The sequence below is a fragment of the Rhipicephalus microplus genome, chromosome 2 (assembly GCF_043290135.1).
Source record: "Rhipicephalus microplus isolate Deutch F79 chromosome 2, USDA_Rmic, whole genome shotgun sequence".
Taxonomy (NCBI): domain Eukaryota; kingdom Metazoa; phylum Arthropoda; class Arachnida; order Ixodida; family Ixodidae; genus Rhipicephalus; species Rhipicephalus microplus.
This window is the reverse complement of record NC_134701.1, coordinates 271,442,006-271,460,605: the sequence shown is the minus strand read 5'-3', so window position 1 is coordinate 271,460,605 and position 18,600 is coordinate 271,442,006. Positions and strand designations below refer to the sequence as shown.

Sequence of the window (18,600 nt, the reverse complement as noted above, 5' to 3'; positions counted from 1 at the left end):
GAACCAAGTAGCCCGAACCAAAGTACTTCTCGAGCAAGTTATCACCATTGACAGGCGCGCGCATCCTGTTCAGCAGCTTTGCGCATAAATGCATGCCTGTTCGTAGTGATAAGTGGACGGCGCGCACTATACTATCGCAAGGGCTTGCCGCTGTTCGGGTTTCATTTGACGCTGATAGTACGCGCCACAACGCGTTGCTAATACACTCGGTGTCTTTCGCACTCCCTCTGGAGATAGGGGCCGCGCAACAATGTGTAGCCGACCATCCCCTCTCTTCATGAGGAAAGGGTGCGGCCCCGAGTCTACACGCAACGCGCTGACGCGCTGCAACGCGTGCATGTAGCCAGGTTTCTATGATCTTGTAATCCGTTTAAGAATATCAGCAGTCTTTAAAAATACTTGTAGAAGCACTCTCGGTACAATTAGAAAACTCGATTGTACTGCGCAAGATTTGTTCAACGATAAAGCGTTAGTGTTGGAAAACGTGACCATAAATGTACTGACGAAGAGTTCTCTAGAAATGAAGTGAACATGATAATACACCGTGCGCTGTGTCAGCATCTCAAAAGGTTAGAGCAGTGCTGAGCTGCCGCCGCGTACGATTTGCGGTGTTCTCCGAGAAACAACGCGAAACCAAAAGCAGACTGAGTTGTGAATAGGCACACCTAGACATATTTCGGCCGCCTTCCACGCGCGTCTTAATGCATGCTGTTCACCGCAGATGGCGCCATTTTTTTCAAGTGCGGGAACAATACCGCGAGGCATTCGGTAAAACTTACAGCAGCGCGGTTCTTTTGTCCCATCGCCCTTCGCCCCACGGCGTATTCCTGGTATTGGGAAAGCACGCATAGTATGGCGTATATCTGTAAAAGGCAAAAACAAATCTGCACCATATCGTCGAATAATTCAGCAACAATTTCATATTCGGTAGTCAACTCGCACACGTGAAGAAAGCAGCACTAATTCGAAATCCTAGCTGGTATTGCATTCATACGTCTGGTTTGCATTCACCAAAGGAAGGTGTTTGACACGACGACAAAGCTATATTCAAAGCTTTTTGAAATTAAACTGTACAGAAGTGACGCGTTCCCCTATCGGCTCATATTAGCTTTTCAACAAGTAAACGCAGAACGGGACCTTCGTCCTGTGCGTGTGGCACATCCTGTACGTGAAGAAACGTTAAGAAGATTGTTCAATATGTTTTACTTAGCTTATTAGCTAATATAGAACAAACTCTGACATTGAGTTGGGTGTACTTGTGCAATAACTACGATAATGAAGAAGGAATATGACGTGACATGACAATTGCAACAACGACATATCCAGGCCTTAGGACTATTATGAGCCTGTTAGGAGTTAAGAGTTGAATCAGAACAGCACGCCTGTTGCACCATAATAGGCCTACGGAAAATTTGGCGTAAAGAAAAAAAAAAGCTTGAGAAAATATGGTGGACAGCACATTGTGGTTTCACTTTCAGCATTCTTTAGAAATACTGCAGCGTAATGCGCGTCCAGTAATTTGCACTGGTCTCTTCTTCAAAAGTCGTTTTCAGAAATGTCTTTAAAATTGAGTCCCCAGAGATGCCTCGAACCCTAAACTTTGGTTCAAGTTCACTGAGTTGGCAAGTTTGTTATCATGTTTCCGCGTTTTTCTCTTACCGTGGTGGTGTGGTGCTGTTCCTAAATATTTGTTATAAACATATTTATCCTCCTCTTCTATAAAGATTCAAACCCTGAGGATTGCGCATTCTATACAAAGCCTACCCAGCTTTAGAAACGTCGGACAGACAGCAGACGCGGCATCATATTCTCATTCTACAGTAAGCCTTATGAAAAAACTTTGCACAAGAGCTACATGAAACCGAAAGAAATATTCATACGTTAGACATAAATCAAGGTGGAGTGAAAATCTGCTGACCCCCAGCATCATCTTCTTCATCGACTTGCATCGATCTTCAAAGTGCCGAGTTTGTATAGCGATGACAGCCTATTATCAAGCACAGCCTATGCAGTTATTTTCTAATTTTTCTGTTTGCTTAACTCTGTTATCATCGGCGTACTTTTTATGTAGGCAAAATAATGAATGTCAGGTTAGCTTTGGCGTTCAAATCGGCAATTTAATTTCTCATCCCGCGCCTGAAAATAATTAACTTTGGCGATCAGGCATGTTGTTTTATGAATACAGATGCGCTAAGCTATAATTAGATTGGGTCACGTCCCTGGGCCAAATTTTAATTAACTACAGCCTCTCGTACCCGTTTCGCTGCTGAAATATTATACCCAGCGATGGCACAGTAAATTTCGCTCAATCGAGATATCCCTACATGGCTCAATATTGAATAGACGTACATCAACTTCACCCGTGCTTCGCAATTTTTAAATTGGTTTCATGGCCAGGAAATTATCGCCAAAAGGTTTTAGGGTTTTCTTATTTGACTTCTCTTAGTCGCTGTAGTAATTAGCTGGTCGCCGTTATTGCGCTGAAAACGTTCTACGCCAGCAATATAAGTGGCTATCTCGGCATAAGCTCAAATAGAAAACACAAATTCACACCCTAACCACCTTTTCATGAGTCACGTTTTTAATAAAAATTTATATTTTACGCAAATGTGAGTACTAGTGGTGATAGTGGAGAAAAAAATGCTTTTAAAACAACGAACAGTGTGAAAATATATCGATAATAAGATGGCGGTGCCTGGAACAAAAACGAAGAAAAGTAATAGAACATTTAGGCGTATTTTGAACAAGACAACAGTGAAGATGTAAAACCTTCCAGTCAGCACAAGACGTATGAGAGAGTTCTGTCGAAGACGACGTTGTTATAGAACTCAACCCGTTTCCATGCATTTATGAAAACGCAACTTTCATTTCGCTATGCTTCACGGCGTTGAAAATGAACCAACAAACATGAATAAATAAAAAGAGCGTATATTCGACATATTACAACAGCTGATTCCCACCATAACGCTATCCCGTGTTTCACTTCTGAAAACGGTGAATTTCTTCAAAAACTCGTGGACTTGAAGTATGGCGTGGACAATTCATGCGTATCCGTACCAAACTTGTGAATTAAGGATACGGATAGCCCCGCCGCGGTGGTCTAGTGGCTAAGGTACTCGGCTGCTGACCCGCAGGTCGCGGGTTCGAATCCTGGCTGCGGTGGCTGCATTTCCGATGGAGGCGGAAATGTTGTAGGCCCGTTTGCTCAGATTTAGGTGCACGTTAAGGAACCCCAGGTGGTCAAAATTTCCGGAGCCCTCCACTACGGCGTCTCTCATAATCATATGGTGGTTTGGGACGTTAAACCCCACATATCAATCAATCAAGGATACGGATAAACACAGTTATGAGCTACATTCAAGAATTCAAAAGCCTTTTTATTTTATTTTTTTATTTCTTGAATGAAATTTGCATTATCCTCAGAAATCAAATGCTGAACGCTTTATGGGGTATAATTGAATGAAAAGAAAGGATCCTGTATAGAACATCGTAAGAATATCACTTATAGAGCGCTGGGCTTTCATATCATTTTTCCACTCCTAACGTCGTCGCTTACCGTTTTTTCCTCCGGACTCAAGATCATAAACAAACTTGTAAACTAAGTAAGTGAAAACACAACAAGTGGAAGAAATAGACCATAAAAGATTCCGACGCCGGAACTTTTTGTTATTGGCGAAATCTGGTTTTCTAACCTCTTTTCGAAGAAGACTTCGAAAAGAGGTTAGAAAAAAAGTTCACAGAAACACTACGAAGACACTATAAAGATCTATAAGTCAAATCTAAAAACTACCCCGGGGACTATCGGCGTGGTGTTCTGATACAACGGACCCGCTGTATCAGGTATGTTTTCACACAAGAAAAATCTGACTTTCTTTCAAATACATTACGGGCAACTTGAGATAATCGTTGTGCTTTTTACAGCATATCGTGTAACTTATAAATAAAGAAATAGCGCTTGAAAATATTGGCATAGCCAGATGCAGCAATTTCTTTCAAATGCAGATGGGAGAGGGGACGTCCTTGAACCGATTAAAGGAAGTGGGGGGAGGAGAAGCAGGCTAATGTGGTCGAGTCTTTTGCCGTGGCACAACGAAAATCAAGGTGCAACATGGCGTCCACCTTGAAAAACGGTGGCACAACCGTTTTTCAAGGTGCAACATGGCGAGGACACAACTAGGAGAGAGAGATAAAGAGAGATAAACAAAAGAGAAATAGATGGAGGTTAACCAAGAACGTGCTAGGTTGACTACCTTATACTTGGAAAGAAGCAGAGTGGCAATATTAAATGGAGAAGACAGGGGCAGGAGAAATAACGTATGAGCAGTCTGTGTGAACACAAGAAACACGACATGGGTGTTCGGGACTCTTCCCTGAAATATGTCCTAAGGGTGGCCGGTGCCAGGGAGTGAAGCTTTGGACACAGCGCCCCACTCGCTGTCTCAGTAGCTTTTCCCCTTGCACGTACACTTCTTTCCCCTTGCTACTCAGCATTCCAACACTTTTTTTCTTTACATCTGATTCTTTTGTTCCGTCTTTCTTTCTTTTTTTTTGTCTTTATAAGAGCTGCATTAGCGCTCGGATGATATGTTTGATCTGTGAGCTCAGAAACCTTTTTTTTTTTTTTGCGCACAATACGGAAAGCAATTTCCCACTGGCCTTCTCATGATTAAAAGAGTAAAAACAAATCAGTCCTTACATTGATGGAACACAGCGTGTAGTCGACGACGTACATGGCAATCACGAACGGATTAACACGCTGAAACAAATAAGAAACGGGTGATTAGCGAAAACTTGAACGAAGCCACCAGCCCTTTAACTGTGTACCTCGGAGGCGTTATGCAGGCGTCAGGGTAAACTTTAATCAGTTTTCGTTATCAGATGAGCTCGTTCTTTGTAATTAGGGCTATGACGACGCTCAGAAATTTAAAAACTGAAAACATTTGGATAAAGGTTCATTAAATGTACTGTCCTTGCTCTTAACAACCACTAGGTAATTGTATGTAGATCAGAATACACAATGAAAAAAAACGTTGACATGAAAAGAAAAGGTTATGAAAATAGACAATGCCTTGTCTTTATAGCAAGTATTCTCAATATACACAGTAGTGTAAGACGCCAGATTGATTTCTGCTGCGTAAAAATCGCAAACGATTAGAAGGCGAAAGCCATCATGGTTGTGTAGTTATAATCATCTTCTTGAAAGCTTGAGAGCTCAAGTAGCTGCCCACTTAATTGATATTTCATGTGATGATAATGATGATTTATAGCTAGGCATTTCGTAAAGGCCTGGCACTTTTAAACCAACCACTAGTTATGCAATTCACAAGGTGTGACACTTACCGCGATTCCGCGCTTCTTCTGCGTATTATTACGTCCGTTAACATGAACACTTGCACGGGGTGGGAACTGCAATGGGTCTTTTTCCGAAGCGATTTCAAACACTGGCGTCGCTCTGCGGTAGAGTGCTTCACTGTCCACGGAATACCTGAGTTCGATTCCAGCTCAAAGCCTAACTTTTAATAAACTCAACGCGATCTCGTGGGTTTGTTGAAGCGCTTGCCACGTTTTTCAAGGCAGCATTCTGAAGGAATATTTAAGGCTCTCTATGTTCCATTTGTACCAACTTACCCCGAAAGTAGGGTTTTATTCAGTTTAAAATTCAGTGCATGCGCATTTCGGATTATCTTCAAATGCGGCTACCATGGACGAAAATTGAACCCGCTATCTCATTCTGGGAAATGGGACCCTGTACCCACTCAGTTTTTTCAGCCATTCATGCTTAAACACTAACAGCTTCGTGTACGAATACAACCAAGTAGCGAACCTTCATAGAAATGGGACGTAACTGACGTCATGAAGGCAGGAGGATGGCGAGTGGGTGGGGAGAGCGTTTGCTGCGTTCGGTAGCGGGAAAAAGAGAGTGAGTGACTATGCGGAACGCGTAGCACAGCGCGAGGCAGCTCAGCCAACAGACCAACTACAAGACAAAGCGATGGTTTCGCACGTCGGCCGGTTGGAGTCGGGAGGGGGCACCGACGAAGGGAAAAAGCGCGCGCTCCAGGCCGGAAGGGCACACCTGTTGTTTTGCTCGCCCCGCTAGTCTAACGTCGGCGCAGGGCTTTGACATTGATAGATCATTTCAATGTCTTTTTTTATTTTGCGGCAGCGCCGCATCTATGTGTCAGGGAGCTTCGACGGCGATGGTGGAGTGTGAGCCTAAGGCGATGCGGTCTTTACAAACACAACCGTTTACTACAACTATCACAATGGATGCTTACCAGGTCAGTGACGAAGTACAGCGACAGGGCTACGTCAAAAAGCGTTGTCATAGAGACAACGGTAAGCCATGGAATCAGCAAAAGACGGTTGTCCTGAAATGGCGCGAAGAACAGTTGACTGCATGACATGTTCTCAAACAACCAAATAAGTATGCACCTTTTCGACTCATATGAGAAAAAAAAACTGAATTTATTCATGCCGAGTGAGTATTTCCGGTAATTTGTGTAGCCTAATCCGATTATTCAATGTGCAACAGTAATCTTAGCCATTGAATATTTAGTCTTATTTAAGAACTTCATAGATCGTACGCAAGTTTTGCTCATAGCAGGACGTTGTGATGTCGTAACTCGAAAAATATTGACTGACGCGAAGTAATCCCTAAACTTTATTTGTACTGTGTTCGTAGTGGTTTAATACTATCAAGTGGGAACACGTAATCTGTTTTCTAGAAGGAAGATAGCTGTAACTTAAATTCGCTATTTTATTTGTCGTATGAACTGCAAGACATGCTTTCTTCCTTTACATGGCATCGTATACTTTTCTCGCTAAAAAAGGGCAACATAACGAGTGCTTTTGACTCGAAATAGTAACATTCACAATTAATTGTAGATAATACGAGTTACAAAAAACCCACGGCCTCAACACAATTCTATATAGAAGGATGCATAGGCACATCAAGTCCCGTTTTATAGGAACACTTATGCTTCCACAAAGTGCTTGTAAAAAAAGGAGGTGCTGAGGGGGTAGCATGCATCATTTATTTCGACTACCCCGGCCGCGGCGACTGCACTCTCTATTTGCTCGGCTGAATGTGCAAGCGGCCTGCTCTTATAACCTTGTACGTAACATACAGCCGTTGCGAAATATGTGCGAGCAGAGACGACTTGTAATGAAGCACTCAGCCTCTTCGTGGACCCGACCATTGCGAAAAAGGCGAAAAGGTGGCGCTGCGCTGAATGTTAGCCCACCCTAATGTAGAATCCTGCGCACGCCTACGGATACGTCTGGATGACAGGTAGCACAAACCACTCTCTAGCATCTGCTTTCGGCTGTTAGTGTTTCCCCTCCGTATGTCGACAGGCACGCTTTAACTTCGTTAGGTAACGTTAATAGTGGTGTGTTTATTATTATTACTCAGATACCCTAAAGGTCCAGACGGCATTACATAGGTGGGGGCAATGAACGGTGCAAATAATAGATAAAATAAACGCTAAATATAATAAGAATAGAGAATCTAAAGAATAACTAAAAACAAAAACGTTTTGCAGCATCATACAAAGGCTGAAAAATTGGCTGAATTAAAAAAAATTCACACCATCTTCTCAAAGGGAACTGTGATGGAATGCTATGCAGCGAGCGGTGAAGAGGATGAAGAGAGAAAGAGGTGACACGTATACAGGCAATTTTTAACGGGAACGATAGACGAGCGTCATGTTCGTTGCGCGTGAACTGACCAGTCTGCGGTGTAGCAAGCGGTGGTAGCGGCAGGTGTTGTGGGCGAATGGACGAGGCGGCAGCTGTGGGCTGTGCAGCGAAAGCGTGGCAAGCGAGGGAGAGAGTGAACTCAGCGGTCGCTTTGAAGGTAACGTGACGTCAACGCACAGTTGTGGCGTCATCTATTTGGCACCACTCCAACACCTGAGGCGAGGGGAACGCGTTACGGCGCGTTCATACGAACGCACGTACGTACAGCGTTCCACACGTGAGTCAAAGATCTGCTTCGCATCTAAAAACGAAGCCAGCGAAACAGTACATTGACTTACCAGAAACAATCCCAAAAGTAGAATTACAGAGAAAATGACGCAGAGGCCCGAAAAAATGAGGAGCAGCAGAACCAACGTAAAGCTGACTGAAAAGAACACGACAACTTGTGAAATGAGGTGAATGAAAAACAGCACTCACGCAAGAGAGACAATTAATGAGGCAAATACATGTTTATCTTGAGAAGTAAATGGTTAGCTCATGAAGTGCACATATGCACAAGCATAACCTCAACTAAAGAAACGTAAACGATGATTAACTCTATCAACATCTTCAAGAACGTTTACGATGTGTCTGGACATTATTTTAATAGCGTGAACATTTGTGCTTTATAAACTTTCGCGTTGAGTGGGCACTTCTTTGTACTGAATAACTGGTACTGACCGCGTGAGTGTGCTACTGTGCGCCTTTGAATAGTTTTGTTTTTGTGTTCTGTACAATGTGAGAGCTATACTATTGTGTGACAAAAGAGGCAAAGCCGGGGCGATGAATTGGCACCAATCTCTCCTTATATAGGTTTATTTTTTTAATAAGAGAGAGAATGCTGCAAGCTCAGCCTGTTCTAGATTTTAAACATGCGTGGACACGCAAATACATAAAGTCTAGCTCAGTGCTGGTTTTGTCGTTCTTAAATTTTTGTGGGGTAAATAATGTTATTTTTAGTGTAAATGAGTGCTTGCATTGTTACCTCTTTTATAGATCTCTTTGTTGTTCTTGTTTTATTTTTTCTCTGTGTCCTTTGTATGTATGCTTCAATGAGAACAATCCGCCAAATAACACATTTCGTTGAAAATGCTTTAGTCAAACAGAAACGGGTAGTCGCCCTTGTGTAGGAGGAAGATTACCAGGGTCGAGTATTCTCTCCCCTTACTCATCATTTGACACATTGCTAACCACAACGTGAATATACTCAGAAATTGAACGCACGTAAGTCGAGCGTGAGTGTGCGCGCAGGAAGGTTTTTTACAGTCGAGGCACATATATCGCAACCTGGTAGAACAAGTATCTAGTGTTTCCCTGGTGCCCATGAATATTTCATAAACACGCTCCTCTTTTCTGACAAATATTGATTCGACAAACTTTCGAAGCCCATCGCGCCCGCTCCTCATCCTGTTTACGATGCAAATATTGAACTGCCTTGGGGGCTTGAGGCTCGTTCGGTGGCTTTAGGGTTTATTCTTTGACCGTGCATGCTCTTTTATAAGTGAATAACAAGTGTGCGAACACCGTAATAAAATGCGGTCTCACTCTAGCGGTGCCAGGTGCGTGCCTATGAACCCCTGGCCGTAAAACTAGATGTATATATGTTCGGGCAAAGACAAAATATTTCCGTAGCTCACGCCCAGTTACAAGCAAGCAAGACAGCATGCTACAAAGTGGCAAACAACGTTGAGACTTACCAGGAGTATGAAGCACGGAGTTTGCGTGGAAAATTCCGGTGACCACTAGCATCGTGTAGAAAATCTGTAAGACAGTAAAGGAAGCATCCACTGAAACCTTGCGCTTCTTCGTGCCGGTGTTATGTCCCGCTAAATGTGTGTGTTCGAGCTGCAAAATAGTCCTTTTTTTAATGAAAGCTTGCGAACAGCCTTAACCACATCCGTCATGTCTACTGCATTAAAACAGGGTTAAAATGAATAGTATAAAAAGCATTCTTAACCTTTGTAACCATTATACAATAAAGGTAAGTCACCAGTTGCTAACAAAAATAATAATAAAGACAGATTAAAATAAACGCTTAAAGCAATGTGATGTTCTGTCTGTCCTGGCAATTAATTGCTTGCATATTGGTCCCTGCGTTGTCAATTTTGCAGATTGCACTCTTTGTCGAGTATATTTTGCAATATCTAATCAGCTGCTTAAACAGTCGAAAAAAATTACATAAATTAAAAACTGCGCGTCTAGCGATTATAACCGAAATCGCCAAGCTTCTTGTGTTCATATAAAGCAAATGCCCTCACTGCAGAACGCTCAACAAGCCGAGTTTTTAAAAAAAAGTGCATCTGTGAACCACTGCGCATATGTTTTCGTGCGCTGTTGTGAGCATTAATTCATTTGTTTTGAGCAAGGGCATAGTGAGGACCACCAATGAATGTATAATATTTTCCTCGAACCAATAACTACTGGCATCATTAAGAAATACCTTTTCAGAGAGGAACGCAAACCTTCAAACCTATGGAATAATAAAAAAACTGTAAGTTGGACGACGTGGATTAATGCTTTGCGTGGCCAAACTACGGAACGTAGATATAAACAATCCATTCAATAACCTAATGTTACTGGTACAGCATTCATAAATACTAATTACGTAGCACTAGAAACAAAACAGCTAACTAGCAACGAGTAGATAGTATAGGGTAGTTATCTCGGAACACGACGCCAAGTTACGTTTTGTATAATTGATTAAAGTTATTATATGGAAAAGTTACGTAGAAGCGACGTAAGGTTTATTCAGAGGTCGATAACAAAACACAAATAATGTGAAAACACGTTAGGAACACTCGATTTTTTTTTCATTAAGGCAACCTCTGAATCTCTGTTTGATGTCGTACAGCGTGTTTCCAAGATTAGATTTAATTGTCACAACACCGCGTTATTGGAGTAGAGAACGCTGCCCTCAAGCCATCCTACATCATTAAGTCTCAGATTCTGTTTGTCGCTTCGCTTCCCAAGAAAGGTCATTGTCAACGCATACTTTGAAACAACAAGAAATTGAGTCTTCTCTCATGCCACGCCCAGAACATTCGCTTCTAGCGCCGAAATTAGAGCCGACGAACCCTGTCGCCTTGACTCCTGGTGCGTTTCGCAACATCTTTTTCGTTAATTAGCTTCTGCAAACACACAGCTGCGATGCCTGCCAATCAGGACATCTTGAATGTCTCTCCTAAATTACCAACCAAATAGATCCAACCTAGTTCTAAACTTTAAATGAAGAACGTCTAAGACTTTAGTTGCAGCTCCTTATTAGAACAAGGCATGGTGAAAATAAGTGATGGTTATTTCACACACACCACTATCTTTTCTTCCCCATATCTCATCTTTATAACTGATCACGATATTTGCTTTCTCGTTGACTGATTGCACAAAGCACAGCTAAATTAGGAAATTCGAGGAGGTGTGCAAAGATAAGACGAGAACGTCGTCAAATTTCTTCGTTAAACATGAATCATGAGAACCGACCCAACACTGAAAAAAAGAACCGAAAAGTAAGGTGGTACTAAAAATATTACATCGTATCGACGCAAGTCTTCAATCACTTAGAAGAAAAAAGAAAGCTTAACGAGTCATACGAGAAGCTGAATGGCTTATATACGAAAAGAACAAGATAAGGACCGTATTGTTCACTTCAGAAGTCGTTGACTTCGGAACATGCAGTGAATGGTCTCAAATTGGAGTGCATTTGACAGAGTTCACAAACAATCCAGCAAAATTAAGTACGCTTTGCATATTTCTCAGCAATAGTTTGTTTAATGATGAGCTATTATGTTCTCCTGGTGCGTGAAATCAAGCGTTATTCAAAAGACTATTGTATAATATAGTCGTCTTGTAGTCCTTAAAACATGCTGTAACGTAGCGTTTCAACCTCTTACAACGTGTTGGTGCTTTAAAAATTTCCTAGTTTCCTAGAAGATGAAATTTTTTTTGTACTAAAAGCAAGTTCATTACCTATTATGGGATCCAAAGTCACTGAACACTAAGCACAATAGAATTACTTTTTTCAGCCGATGTTTAGCAGCAGCGACAGATCTGTTGACGAATCTCTCCGCTACGGGGGTTAATTGTTAAGGCATTTGTTATAATAGTGCTTAAAAGTTTATACGTGATTTTATACTGTTCTAATATATGTAATACATACGTAACACGGTCTCCTTTCAGGAAATGTAAAGCAGTTGTACTATACACTGAAATTATTATTATTATTATTATTATTATTATTATTATTATTATTATTATTATTATTATTATTATTATTATTATTATTATTAATATTATTATTATTATTATTATTATTATTATTATTATTATTATTATTATTATTATTATTATTATTATTATTATTATTATTATTATTATTATTATTATTATTATTATTATTATTATTATTATTATTATTTCATAAGCATGCACAGAGGAAAAATGTAGAGACCAGGCTGGCACTTGCCACATTTATGGGGCACACGCTTGCGCTTGCCTACTCTTTCGTAACGGAGGAATAAATAGAGAAAAAGAAAATAAGAGACGAGAAAAAAAGAAAAAAATGGTAAGTAAAAAGTGACGAACACTTCGACTAAACTAAAGAAAAACAATAAAGATAAAATTAACGATCATTCCCGGTTGGCCAAATTAGTTCTTTCCACGAAGGTCAGCGAAGCTCGATGGGCCTGGTCACGTCGAGAGGCACACCGTCTCAGAAAGAGGCAATCGTCAATGGTCGCGCACTTGAATCCGTGGAGTCTATATTTCATTTATACCACAATGCCTGATATGTAACGAATGGGGAACGCTAATATAAGACGCTACAGTGTTTCTCCGGAGCCACAACAGGTGCACAATGGAACGTCGACACGTTCTTGAAGGTGTAAGTGCGAGAGGTACTGGGATCGATACCTAACACCTCTACCCGTGTCACGACGTCAAAACAGAGATCTTGCCGCAGAGATTGAGAAACCAGAAGCAGGTCGGCCTTTTTAATAGAACGAGCAAGCGAGTCCTTTTTTTTCGTTCATTTCATAGTCCTTCATGGTACGTGCACAACTGCCTTCGTTTTTCTTGAGCAAGCACGTGACATAAGCGATGGCAGACTAACACATGGGGAACTCTAAGCTTATATATTTATATAAGAGTGTTCTGAAATGACGAGGAAAATCATGACCTCGAACACGGGGAAGGAACGATTCAGCAATAATATTCAAGCTACCACCAACTTCTGCACCCCGCCCCCTCCACTGTCGAAGAACGAACGTACTCGTATCACACCGTAAAACGGAAGCAAACACGTCTGTCATGGCCTTTTCTTTCGCACACTCTGAACTCTCTCGATAAACGACGCCACGTCAACAACCCCATCCGACGCTTGTTGGCTCTGTCATCTCGGTGCCGTACTACAACACATAAGCCGCCGCTTGCCGGCAAGCGGTCGTTAGCAAATCGCATTAGTATTTGTCGCGAAGCGCGGCGGCTTGCTCCGATGACACACTCCCAAGGGCAGCAGAAGGAAATCCGGGAGGCGTTATCTATTGCTGCTGTGCTCATCGGTGTGAGGCATTTCTGTACGTAACTGGTTGTTCCCAGCCAGCTTGGTGGATCCCATTGCCACAGCAACGCGCGAGGCCACCAGCGTCCGATCGCAACCGAAAGTGTGGCTTGTTTTTCGTTTGTTTGTTTCTTTTAGGGATATTTGGGACGGGCCACACAAACAACCTCGTGGCACGCGCCCTCGTTGATGCGAAAGCAACTCCGGTTGCTTTCTCGTCACACCGCTAAACTTCGCCTCAGCTCCGCCTGCCTAAATACATGCAGTGCAGTGAAAGCTACCCGACATAGGTCATCTTGCTGTTGCATTGGTTACGTTCGCAACGCCACTCCTCAACAGTGTGTAAACATAGCAATGGTCTGTTATTATCGCTCCAAGTAAAACATATCCTAGCATGCAAAGGGCCTTGTTTTTGGAATAGAATGTTAGACTAGTTGACGAGTTACAAACCCTAAAGAGTAAAGTATCAAAAGTGACGAACACGCGAAAGCTATACGCAGACAAAGAACATTACCTGCCCGTTGTCTACTTCCCCTTTCAGTGGTCTTCGTTTCATCGCGCTGTACTTTTATTTGTTCTTGTACGCGTGCTATCTGCATTCAGCTTACACGTATCGCCTTCCATAACGCAAGGTTGCACAGATCTCCTCGTGGCATTTAGATTGCTTCCGCCTTTGTCCTAACTCAGCGGCCGATCCGTGGTCATGCCCCGCCGCGGTGGTCTAGTGGCTAAGGTACTCGGCTGCTGACCCGCAGGTCGCGGGTTCGATTCCCGGCTGCGGCGGCTGCATTTCCGATAGAGGCGGAAATGTTGTAGGCCCGTGTGCTCAGATTTGGGTGCACGTTAAAGAACCCCAGGTGGTCGAAATTTCCGGAGCCCTCCACTACGGCGTCTCTCATAATCATATGGTGGTTTTGGGACGTTAAACCCCGCATATCAATCGATCCGTGGTCATATTGATAGAACATCGTGAACAGTGCCCTTGATCCCGAAGGCCCCATAGGAGTGACGTGTGCTGTAGGAGGGGCGCAGGAGTGATAAGCGTTAACGCAGCCCCACCTCGTGGTATTTGGAGCTCCCAGTCAGAAACTGCTACCTCTGTCTGTTTGAAGTATGAGTCTACCGTGATGCGTGGAAACGTTACTAGTATTCAAAAGACTGTCACACATTGCAGCGTCGACCCTTTATCCAACGCATTGCTGCTGCTACTTGTTATCACTTACTGGTTGGGCGTTAGAATATAAACGCTTTATGCGCGTGTGGCATACTAGAAAAGCAGGTGAAATGGCGGCCCGTGGGTCCAAATGTTCGGCGTGACAGTGCTGTCACCCGCATTTAGAGCTCAAGAAGCATTACAGGGCAGAGAACGATGCTTATTTGATCGTTTCTACCTGCCCCTCTCAACAATAAGCTCAGCTTTTTTGCAATAACAGTATTATAAAAAGGTGCACCCTCTAAAGAGGAGGTGAAATTTTTGTTTTAAATATGAACAGGATCATTTTGAATATTTCGGCATTTACATTAGCAAGTAGACGGATATTTAGAGAATTTTAATGCGATAGCGTTAAAGATTTTGTTTCGCCGGTATTCTGGTGTCGGCATCACAATCGACGGTTGTCAGCAAAACTATGAAATAAATGAAGATAATTAAGTAAATATGTGTTTTACCTTTCTGATACAAGAATCGAGTTAACACGTGCAAGTGTAAAATCGTGTCAGTTGTTTAATTTTATCAATTTCGTTGTTTTGCTGACAACCAACAATCGTGAAGCCGCCCCCAGAATTTATACGAAACAAGCTCTTCAACGTTGTCGTGTTCAAACTCACTAAATATACGTCTAGTTTATAATGTAGTAAATAAATATTCAAAGTGATTCTGATATCTTCTGTTTACATTTTAAAATAAATCTTATGTTTTGCAGGATTTTGTTCCGGCATTATTTATCCTAAACAAGGCCTGTAAAGCGTGCTTCACGCATAGCCAGTACGTACTTGGCAGGTGCCAACTTGCACAAATCAGTTGAAGGAGAGGGTTTTTTTTTTTTTTATTCCGACGCATTTCTTTGGAAACTGCAGGTACTTTCAGCATCTATCTATCTATCTATCTATCTATCTATCTATCTATCTATCTATCTATCTATCTATCTATCTATCTATCTATCTATCTATCTATCTGTTCTCGCACTCACCCTGATTAGGAAATAAGCATTGCTTAATTCCTGACAAGTGATGCATCAGCGAGTGGTCATCCAAAGCGTGCTAAATCAGTTCAAACGTATTTTGTGAAATTTTTCTTTGTTTTTTGTGCGAATATAAAATTTGCCTTAGCTTTTTCATTGACATTTTTACTGCTTTATTTGCTGCTATATAGCTTCAAACAATTTACCTTTTTTTTTACAGATAGTACGTGCGTGCTTAAGAAAGGTCTACGTGCCGCTTTAGAGACAAGTTGAATGGTGATATAGTCGGAGCTACTAAATTTGATCACGACGGTACGAACACTCGGTTGTCTACGAATGTGAAAACAGCAGATTTATAAAGTTTATGGCGTTGACCTTTGGAGGGACAAACTCAAATAATAATGCGAGCAGTGCGTGAAACGCCCAGGCATAACTAAATATGTACGCCGATGCTGGTCCTCTTTCGTAAGCTCTAGGCTCTATAATTTTATTTGCATAAACGAAAGCTTAGCTCTCACAAATTACTAACGAGAGGTAGGATGCGGAGATATCCGTTTGCAGAATGACCGAGAGAAATCCCCTGTGACTTATCCCCTTCGCGAGAATCAGCACTAACGTTCTTGTACGCACGCTCGTGCGGTGACTAAAAACAACTGGCCGTTGTGCAAAGACTCGTTACATAAACACTGTGATGCAAAGCCCTGCGCCCTGTCAGACGCAGAGGAAAGATTATATAATTAAGTACGTGAAAGCGCGCTGTCAGGTAAAACTATCAGAGTGTCGTTAGTGTGAAGCACACGCTGAGAACTCATTCGTTGTAAAACTTCTTTTATGATCAAGCGTCATTGCGGATCATAGGCGACTTTCGAGAAGGAGCACGCGACAGTTATGAATTTTTCCGATGGTTATCGTGACCGTAAACATGGGACTATCTTGAAGATACACAGCTATCTTAAATAGGCAAGACATGATGTTTCTTTTCTATATTCTTACATTTGGTGGTGTCAAAACTAAAGAGGCACATGAAACGTTGAGTGGCTTCTGTAAATATCACAACATTCGGCGGTATCTTCAGGGTTGGAATAAGAGAGAATAAAATGAGGGAAAGGCAGGGAGGTTAACAAGAAAATGGAGCATCAGGTTTACTACCCTGCACTAGGAAAGGGGGAATAAGGAAGAAAGATGGAAAAGAAAGCGAAGAGGGACATAGACGCGCGAAAACGAAATGGCTGGGGTGCTATAGTCTATACAATAGGCCACTGCCACGCAAAAAGTTCAGTAATGCCTTCAGTGATTATCTGTGAGCACACAAATCATGTCGCCTTTGAAGCACTGATTGTTCAGACAAAGGTCTGTCGTCAAGGCGAGCTAACGCAGCAGCTAGTTGCCGTTTTTGCACGCTGTAACGAGGGCAGTGACAGAGAACGTGCTGTATAGTTTCATCGCTGCCGCATAGACCGCAAGCAGCACTGTCTTCCATGCCGATTGGAAGGCGGAATGGTGTCTTGTAAGTGAATCATCTGAACAGCTTTGATGTAGGGCTAAACTACCAACGCACAAAATAAAGCAAGCAAGTACATCACAAAGAGCCACAAGCAACGCGTCTATGTTTAAAACGAGATTCCATTTATACTATATAATCCTTTGCGTAATCTGTGACTTGCAGGATTGTTATCTTCAACAACAATTGGCTTAGGTAAGGTGGTGCTTTAGCAGTTCTTTCCCGTATTGAACCATCTGCTTGGAAATTGTGGTGTATAAGTGGTCCCGTTTTGAAAATAAATAAGCTGTTACTGTGAGATGATAATGTATGAAATCTTGGGTCCGTGTATTTTTAAGCGCTTCGTTGAACTTGTTCAGAGTATTGTAAGCTTCCAATTAATTACGCAACCTTCCCAGCCTAACTCATTAGCTAGTGAGAGAGCACAGTGAAAATATATTCTAAAGCCAATTTGGCAAAGACAGATATTTAACAGATGACTTAGTGAACCCTGTCAAATATAAGTCATATTGTAGCTGCGCTAAGTATTAGCCGTATGATGGCGAACCCCGTAGTAGCAAATGATATGTAGCGCTCTGTTGTGCTTCAAGTGTTATCAGGAACCCAGCTTGCTCGGTGTGCGAGAAATGTGAAATGTAAAATCGTACTACGACAGCTGCCAAAGGATGGGCTGCGAATGATACAGCCATTATTTTTTTCCTATTTTATTCTTAATTTTGCTTTTCTGTGTGTTCCTATTGTACATTACTGTTATGATGATAGGATAGCTGGCTCTAATGTAGCCTACCTTCCCAGGTTCTGCCAAATATAAAAAAGCCATTATTTTTATTGCCGAAAAATCTCGGAAGGAAGGAATCACTTTTGTGCTGCACGAAAGCTCGTGGAAACTGAAAGAAGCGTCGTTATCTGGTCGGAGCCAATGCAGTGGATCCATCTGTCTTTATCGTGAGGTGCCTTTCACGTCATTCTGAACGCCGCTTCAGCTTTTTGTTATTTGGGGGGGGGGGATAGAACGTCTTTTCCCTCCCTGTTGCAGTTTTCTCTGATGGAAAACAAACAAAATCGTTTTGTGCGTCTTGAATCGCTTCATTTTCTTCTATACGTGGATGCCCCTAGTGGCGGGGCTCTTGAAAATCGTCAGAGTGCAACCACATGTCACAGAGTTGTCAAATAGAACCACCAAAGTACAATAACTGCATTGCTCAATACGTTTCTGTAAATCGACCGAAAGTAGCTGGAAATAGTCAATAAGGTGCCAGTTCCTGCCAACCTACTTGTAGGACCGAAGGAATGAAATAAAACACGCAAAGAAATGCGGTTGCTAGAGAGACAGATAATAGGGGAGGGAAGGAAAGAGAAAAAAAGGAAGCAAACCTAGAAGACATGCTTGCCAGCTTCTAATAAATGACGTTGTAATTCACTTATACCTTGCCATGGCTTCCTCGTCGTTGCAAGTTCAGATAAGAAGCAGCCTAATTGTAAAACTAGGTCAATATCTTTTCGTGCTTGTTTGTTATAACGATTCGACACGCACTGTAACTACCACTTATTTGACGCAAGTTCCAAGCAATAGCAGAAGAATGCTCTTTAAAGTGACGGTAAAATCTTGATTTATTGATTGATAT

At 42.0% G+C, this 18,600-nt stretch overlaps 1 protein-coding gene across 1 annotated transcript in view; it reads right to left on the bottom strand.

The window, feature by feature from the left end:
• Positions 1 to 18,600, bottom strand: part of LOC119169330 (uncharacterized) — a 48,631-nt gene that overhangs the window by 17,677 nt on the left and 12,354 nt on the right. Inside the window, exons 2-6 of the mRNA XM_075884783.1 lie at positions 9,441 to 9,504; positions 8,043 to 8,128; positions 6,279 to 6,371; positions 4,697 to 4,756; positions 780 to 863 (exon numbers count right to left, since the gene is read on the bottom strand). Of these exons, the coding sequence (XP_075740898.1) occupies positions 780 to 863; positions 4,697 to 4,756; positions 6,279 to 6,371; positions 8,043 to 8,128; positions 9,441 to 9,504 (387 nt within the window). The remainder of the gene's footprint in view (positions 1 to 779; positions 864 to 4,696; positions 4,757 to 6,278; positions 6,372 to 8,042; positions 8,129 to 9,440; positions 9,505 to 18,600) is intronic.